The sequence below is a fragment of the Oncorhynchus mykiss genome, chromosome 12, assembly GCF_057628025.1.
Source record: "Oncorhynchus mykiss isolate SJ-2025 chromosome 12, ASM5762802v1, whole genome shotgun sequence".
Lineage (NCBI taxonomy): Eukaryota > Metazoa > Chordata > Actinopteri > Salmoniformes > Salmonidae > Oncorhynchus > Oncorhynchus mykiss.
In genome coordinates, this window is record NC_143033.1 from 69,313,481 (window position 1) to 69,321,989 (window position 8,509).

The 8,509-nt window shown below is 39.0% G+C and overlaps 1 protein-coding gene across 2 annotated transcripts; it reads right to left on the reverse strand.

Moving 5' to 3' along the window:
* Positions 1-1,106: 1,106 nt before the first annotated feature.
* LOC110538058 (interferon a3) lies at positions 1,107-5,257 on the reverse strand. 2 transcript variants are annotated; one of them, XM_021624616.3, is made up of 6 exons: positions 4,808-5,257; positions 4,547-4,634; positions 4,175-4,249; positions 3,895-4,044; positions 1,785-1,862; positions 1,107-1,449 (listed from the first exon to the last, which is right to left on the reverse strand). In XM_021624616.3, exons 2-6 carry the CDS (start codon positions 4,631-4,633, stop codon positions 1,360-1,362), a joined length of 480 nt encoding a protein of 159 aa, XP_021480291.1. In that variant the 5' UTR covers position 4,634; positions 4,808-5,257; the 3' UTR covers positions 1,107-1,359. The 2 variants fall into 2 exon arrangements, with proteins under 2 accessions (XP_021480291.1, XP_021480290.1); XM_021624615.3 differs by lacking the exon at positions 4,808-5,257 and having other exon boundaries at positions 4,547-4,681.
* Positions 5,258-8,509: the final 3,252 nt, after the last annotated feature.

An 8,509-nucleotide genomic window follows, 5' to 3' on the forward strand; every position in this document is an offset into this window, starting at 1 on the left:
TGAAAACCTCCTTCCATCAGCAAGGGCATTGAAGATGAAACGTGGCTGGGTCTTTCAGCATGACAAATATCCCAAACACAACGCCCGGACAACGAAGGAGTAGCTTCGTAAAAAGAAGCATTTCAAGGTCCTGGAGTGGCCTAGCCAGTCTCCAGATCTCAACCCCATAGAAAATCTTTGGAGGGAGTTGAAAGTCCGTGTTGCCCAGCAACAGCCCCAAAACATCACTGCTCTAGAGGAGATCTGCATGGAGGAATGGGCCAAAATACCAGCAACAGTGTGTGAAAACCTTGTGAAGACTTACAGAAAACGTTTGACCTCTGTCATTGTCAACAAAGGGTATATAACAAAGTATTGAGATATTTTGTTATTTACCAAATACTTATTTTCCACCATAATTTGCAAATAAATTCATAAAAAATCCTACAATGTGATTTTCTGGGGAAAAAAAATCTAATTTTGTCTGTCATAGTTGAAGTGTACCTATGATGAAAATTACAGGCCTCTCTCATCTTTTTAAGTGGGAGAACTTGCACAATTGGTGGCTGACTAAACACTTTTTTGCCCCACTGTATATGACTAAGCTATATAAATTATTATTTTTTTATTTCTTGCCCACCAGCACCCTGCCTCGTTCAGGGGACTAAACTATTATCCATTAAAAGTATTGCTTGTTTTTTGTCTCTTTTTCCATTTAGTCTTTTTTCTTATTTCTCCTCCAATCGTAGTAAGACATACAAGTGTTTAATACAATGGACAGACTTTATAAATGAAAATCCACAAGGTCAAGTGGGAGCTAAAAGTTCTGGTTCTGGTCCCCCAGATTATCCTCTACTCCTCACCCAGATCTCCCCACTCCCTTCAGCCACCTGCCCTTGTGTGATTACCACACATAAAACAAACAGGAAAAACATGAACAGTCACAAAGTACAAAAACACAGTAAAAATAGTTACATAAAGAAACAAAAACTACAAGCATACATAAACTTAAAGTAGAAATTAATATGTGACTAATCAGCAATAAGTTTAATGTGCATCCCCTATGATGGTTAGATGAGATGTTATAAATCCACACTCATTGGTTTCAGACAAGAATGACATTTGGAAAATTTGTACAAAATACGTTTTTATTCACATTTTCAATATTATTTTTTCACTGGTTTTTCAAGTAGACCGGCAATACAGTTCAGTTCAACACATGTACAAAAGGGAAATACAAAATATAAATTATAAATTATAAAAATAAAAAACAATAATTTATGGATTTAAATATAATAAATAGACTGACAGGGTCCCACATGATTGTATTCATGCTTTATAAACTGGTAAGGGCGTAGCTTCTGAAATGAGTCTGGATGATCAGTACATCTGTGCTGCAAGGATATCCAATCTTTGCAGATGACGTTTCATCTCTTTCCTGATGAGCTCCCACGCCTGTGCACTGTAGTTCTGAAAAACACAGAAAATTTCAAATATTAGAGGGGTGACATTTCTTGGCAAAATAATGAACATATTGTCTTGAACAACAGAGTAGGACTGGTGCCAAATGTAAAGCTTCTCAGAGTAGGAGTGCTGATTTAGGATCAGTTTTGTTTTTTGGATCACTATAAACAAAGACAGAGGAGACCTGATACTAGATCAGCACTTCTCTGAGATGCTTGATACATATGGCCCCAGAACCCACATTTTTTTTTAAAATGAACACTGCTCAAGTTTAGCCTAGCCTAGTTTATATTCATTTGACTACATGCATTAAACATGTTGCCATATGAAACCAAACTCACCATTTTTCTCAGAACCTTACTATTCAACTTCTTGAAGTACCGTTTCAGTCTCCTCTCAGGTTTCATGGCAGGTGATACCTGTTGGAAAAAAATTAAACAAAACATTAGCGTCATACAGGATCTTCATTTGATCAATATTTTTTTTCTTGCACGGCAGGAAATGGAACCTTAACATGTATTCAATGTTGAAAAGGATTCTAAAGATTGTAATTCCCACTTTAAAACATCAAACTTGATTTGCCATAATGAAATATGAATCAAAGCTTACAAAAAAAATTCATTAATAATAATCCACAATAATTTAGATTTCTCATTGCTGCAGTATTATTTATGTGACGTCGCAAAATGACTCAAAATCTGTAATTACCCATACACAGTAAGTTCGGAAAGTATTCAGACCCCTTCCCTTTTCCAAATTTTGTTAAGTTACAGCCTTATTCTAAAATGGATTAAAGAAAAAAAATCCTCATCAATCTACACACAATATCCAATAATGACAATGCAAAAACATAAATACCTTATTTACATATGAATTCAGACCCTTTGCTTTGAGATTCAAAATTCAGCTCAGGTGCATCCTGTTTTCATTGATCATCCTGGAGATGTTTCTACACCTTGATTGGAGTCCACCTGAAGTAAAATCAACTGATTGAACACGATTTGGAAAGGCACAAACCTGTATATTTAAGGTCCTACAGTTGACAGTGCATGTCAGAGCAAAAACCAGGCCATGAAGTTGAGGAAATCGTCCGCAGAGCTCCGAGACAAGATTGTGTCGAGATACAGATCTGGGAAAGGGTACTTTGTAACCACCAAGACTTACTAGAGCTGGCCGCCAGGTCAAACTGAGCAATCAGGGGTAGAAGGGCCATTGTCAGGGAGGTGACCAAGAACCCGATGGTCACTCTGACAGAGCTCCAGATTTCCTCTGTGGGGATGGGAAAGCCATCGAGAAAGACAACCATCTCTGCAGTACTCCACCGATTAGGCCTTTATGGTAAAGTGGCCAGACGGAAGACACTCCTCAGTAAAAGGCACATTGCAGCCCGCTTGGAGTTTGCCAAAAGGCACCTAAAGGGTTTTCAGACCATGAGAAACAAGTGTCTCCATTTGGCCTGAATGCCAATCATCACATCTGGAGGAAACCTTGCACCATCCCTACAGTTAAGTATGGTGGTGGCAGCATCATGCTGTGGGGATGTTTTTCATTGGCAGGGACTGGGAGACAAGTCAGGATAGAGGGAAAGATGAACGGAGCAAAGTACAGAGACATCCTTGACGAAAACCTGCTCCAGAGCGCAGGGACCTCAGACTGGGGCAAAGGTTCACCTTCCAACAGGACAACGACCCTAAGCATACAGCCAAGACAACACAGGAGTGGCTTCGGGACAAGTCTCTGAATGTCCTTGAGTGGCCCAGCCAGAGCCCGGACTTGACCTGATCGAACATCACTGGAGAGACCTGAAAATAGCTGTGCAGCGACGCACCCTATCCAACCTGACAGATCTTGAGAGGATCTGCAGAGAAGAATGACAGAAATTCCCCAAATACAGATGTGCCAAGCTTGTAGCATGATACCCAATAAGACTCAAGGCTGTAATCACTGCCAAAGGTTCTTCAACAAAGTACTGAGTAAAGGGTCTGAATACTTATGTAAATGTGATATTTAAGTTTTTTATTGTTAATACATTTGCAAAAATGTCTAAAACACGGTTTTGCTTTGTCATTATTGGGTATTGTGTGTGGATTGATGAGGGGGAAAATCTATTTAATCAATTTTAGAAAAAGCTGTAACGTAACAAAATGTGGAACAAGTTAATAGGTTGAATACTTTATATGCACTTTATACGTAGATTTTTCCAATTGTAGAGTTAGTAGGCTACACCTAAACCAGGGCACTCCAACAATGTTCCAGGAGAACTACCTTCCTGTAGGTTTTCACTCCAACCCTAATCTACAACACCTGATTAATTAGGTGGTTGATAAACTGAATCAGGTTAGTTACAACTGGGGTTGGCGCGAAAACATACAGGAAGGTAACTCTCCAAGAATGGGGTTGGAGAGCCCTGACCAAAACAGAGATTATACTTTAAATAGACCCGTTACTTACACAGGAATTAAGGTTCTCCAATTGCCGTTCTAGAATGTTGAGGAAATCGTCCAGGTTTTTCTTGTCCCAGGTGACAGATTTCATATTCCCATCAAACAGTTTTGTGATTTGATAGATGGTCTCTTTCAGGAATATAACTTTGTCCTCAAACTACCCAGGAAGATATAAAAAGAAGATTAGAAACAGTATAGGCTTCTGTTATGGCATCAATATAACATTGGGTCAAGATCGCCATACCAAAGCATATTAGAACATGATAAGTCAAAATTCTAGTCTTTACCTCAGCATCATCTATGTGTCTGTAAAGTGATGTTGGGAAAAGGACTGGGGCATTCTGTTTTGTGATATCTCCTCCCTGGAAAACAATCAATATAGTATGTTAAGTCACGTGTCAAATACTTCTAGAGCAATCAAGACAGACATAAAAGTATAGCTTATACTGCAAGTACAGTAGGCCTAATGTAGATAGCGTCTCTTGATCTAGCTGTCATTATAGCCTTAGAGCCCTTTTACTATGTACATTCAAATATAGGCTAACAGTTTTCTAACACAGATGCTAAACATGAAACACATTACTATTTTGCTTGGTTAGTTGTTTTGCTGTCCTTAATACATGCATTCAGTCTCATCTTACAGTGTGCTAATAACTCACCATCTGGTCCAGCAGGGAAAGGTATTCTGCGCTCAAGTGACCGTAGTGGTGTCGGATCCAGTCACAGCAATGACACACGCTCTGCATACTGCAAATAATAAGAAAAATACAACTCCAGCTCTGCATTGTATACATTGTAAATAGCAGTTTATTTCGCTTTTAGTTATCCAGATGAGTTTGAACATATTGGCTGTGTTAAGTAGTTTTATGTGGAATTGGGAAAGGGAAAGCTGTATAGAGAATTTCCCCTGCTCAACCTACCGGAGGCGGGGACTTTCATTTTCCGGACTAGCACATGTAGCACTTGGAATTCCATGCCTGCCCGGTCTCCTGGACGAACAAATCCAAGTAAATATATACACATTCTCCTTGAAAGCAGCTTTAAATTATAGTTGAACCACAAGAAAATATTATTCAATTTAGATATCGGCTAGACTATTACTATAGCGAGAATAGGCTATTCGCGATCTTTGCTTTCAACTTGCTAATAACTTCGCGTGAACCGAGGAAAAAAGTCTGATAACAAAATCGTCGGAGTCGAAATAAAACCCACACTTTTAAAGAAATGTAGCCATATAATACATTTATTTAGTGGGTTTCGTTCAAAGTTAGTCCGAAATGTTGTTCCGTAGTCTTCTGCTGTTGCGCTTCAAATGAAAAGTGAATGGGAGACGTCGGCGTCAATACCCACATCTCTCAACTTTCATTTTCACGATGACGTAACCAACTTTCACCCTACTGTTGTCTGCTGGTGATGCAACGTTGAAAAGCAACGACAACATGATTTGTTGGAACTTTCTATTTATCGTTTTTATTACAAGGGGAAATGAAAAATAATATGTGACAATATTTCCTTGGTATAGGCTTCTACGTTTTTTTTTTTTAGGTCTTCGCTGATTTCTTTTGATTTTCCCTTGATGTCAGGCAAAGAGACACTGAGTTTGAAGGTAGGCCTTGAAGTACATCCACAGGTACACCTCCAATTGACTCAAATTATGTCAATTAGCCTATCAGAAGCTTCTAAAGCCATGACATCATTTTTTGGAAGTTTCTAAGCTGTTTAAAGTCAGTCAACTTTGTTAGTAAACTTCTGACCCACTGGAATTGTGATATAGTGAATTATATGTGAAATAATCTGTCTGTAAACAATTGTTGGAAAAATGACTTGTGTCATGCACAAAGTCGATGTTCTAACCGACTTGCCAAAACTGTAGTTTGTTAACAAGAAATGTGTGGAGTGGTTGAAAAAAAATCTTAGTGACTCCAACCTCACTGAATGTAAACTTCCGATTTCAACTGAATACAGGATACATAGTGCATACCCACCAAGCACGGTGCTGTCTGGACCGGCCTTCTTTCTTTGGTCAAAATTTTGGTTTGTTTGTTAATTTCAATGTCCATGGATAAATTTGGAGAGCACAGTTCAATAGAGAACAGCAGAGTACAATTCATTACAGTGGAGTGTACAGTACAGTACAATACAGAAGAGTACAGTAGAGTACAGTTCATTACAGTACAGTGTTTAGTACAGTAAAGTAAAGGAAAGTAACGTACAGTAGAGTACAGCACAGTAGAGTGTAGCCTACCCTACACGAATTTACTAAATTGTACTGTACTCTACTGAATTAAACTACACTGTACTGTACTGAATGAATATCTACTGTACTGTACTATCCTATACGCTATTGTACTCCACTGTGCTCTATTGTATTGAACTGTGCCATTCCATACTGTGCTGTTCAAACTTATAAAACATAGCCTAAATGTCTATGATTTCTTTAAGAATCTTCTTCAATAATGACACAATACCCCATAATGACAAAGCAAGGTTTCCAGAAAAGTTAGCAAATTTATAAAAAATTATAATTCTATCCACATACTGTCCATAATGTAAATTCACACACACACACACACATACACACACACACACACACACACACACACAAAGAAAACAAAGAAAAAAGCAAAGAAAACACTACTTATACAGTTTCTTGCAAAAGTATTCGGCCCCCATGAACTTTGCGACCTTTTGCCACATTTCAGGCTTCAAACATAAAGATATAAAACTGTATTTTTTTGTGAAGAATCAACAACAAGTGGGACACAATCATGAAGTGGAACGACATTTATTGGATATTTCAAACTATTTTAACAAATCAAAAACTGAAAAAATTGGGCGTGCAAAATTATTCAGCCCCCTTAAGTTAATACTTTGTAGCGCCACCTTTTGCTGCGATTACAGCTGTAAGTCGCTTGGGGTATGTCTCTATCAGTTTTGCACATCGAGAGACTGACATTTTTTCTCATTCCTCCTTGCAAAACAGCTCGAGCTCAGTGAGGTTGGATGGAGAGCATTTGTGAACAGCAGTTTTCAGTTCTTTCCACAGATTCTCGATTGGATTCAGGTCTGGACTTTGACTTGGCCATTCTAACACCTGGATATGTTTATTTTTGAACCATTCCATTGTAGATTTTGCTTTATGTTTTGGATCATTGTCTTGTTGGAAGACAAATCTCCGTCCCAGTCTCAGGTCTTTTGCAGACTCCATGAGGTTTTCTTCCAGAATGGTCCTGTATTTGGCTCCATCCATCTTCCCATCAATTTTAACCATCTTCCCTGTCCCTGCTGAAGAAAAGCAGGCCCAAACCATGATGCTGCCACCACCATGTTTGACAGTGGGGATGGTGTGTTCAGCTCTGTTGCTTTTACACCAAACATAACGTTTTGCATTGTTGCCAAAAAGTTCACTTTTGGTTTCATCTGACCAGAGCACCTTCTCCCACATGTTTGTTGTGTCTCCCAGGTGGCTTGTGGCAAACTTTAAACGACACTTTTTATGGATATCTTTAAGAAATGGCTTTCTTCTTGCCACTCTTCCATAAAGGCCAGATTTGTGCAATATACGACTGCTTGTTGTCCTATGGACAGAGTCTCCCACCTCAGCTGTAGATCTCTGCAGTTCATCCAGAGTGATCATGGGCCTCTTGGCTGCATCTCTGATCAGTCTTCTCCTTGTATGAGCTGACAGTTTAGAGGGACGGCCAGGTCTTGGTAGATTTGCAGTGGTCTGATACTCCTTCCATTTCAATATTATCGCTTGCACAGTGCTCCTTGGGATGTTTAAAGCTTGGGAAATATTTTTGTATCCAAATCCGGCTTTAAACTTCTTCACAACAGTATCTCGGACCTGCCTGGTGTGTTCCTTGTTCTTCATGATGCTCTCTGCGCTTTTAACGGACCTCTGAGACTATCACAGTGCAGGTGCATTTATACGGAGACTTGATTACACACAGGTGGATTGTATTTATCATCATTAGTCATTTAGGTCAACATTGGATCATTCAGGGATCCTCACTGAACTTCTGGAGAGAGTTTGCTGCACTGAAAGTAAAGGGGCTGAATAATTTTGCACGCCCAATTTTTCAGTTTTTGATTTGTTAAAAAAGTTTGAAATATCCAATAAATGTCGTTCCACTTCATGATTGTGTCCCACTTGTTGTTGATTCTTCACAAAAAAATACAGTTTTATATCTTTATGTTTGAAGCCTGAAATGTGGCAAAAGGTCGCAAAGTTCAAGGGGGCCGAATACTTTCGCAAGGCACTGTATAAGTAGTGTTTTCTTTGCATCAATTCGACCATGAAGGACTGATTCAGGCAGTCTCCCCTGAACACTTGATGTTGAGATGTGTCTGTTACTTGAACTCTGTGAAGCATTTATTTGGGCTGCAATTTCTGAAGCTGGTAACTCTAATGAACTTTTCCTCTTTAGCAGATGTTACTCTATGTCTTCCTTTCCTGTGGCTGTCCTCACGAGAGCCAGTTTCATCATAGCGCTTTATGGTTTTTGCAGCTGCACTTGAAGAAACATTCAAAGTTCTAGAAATTTCCCGCATTGACTGACATTCATGTCTTAAAGTAATGATGGACTGTCATTTCACTTTGCTTATTTGAGCTGTTCCTG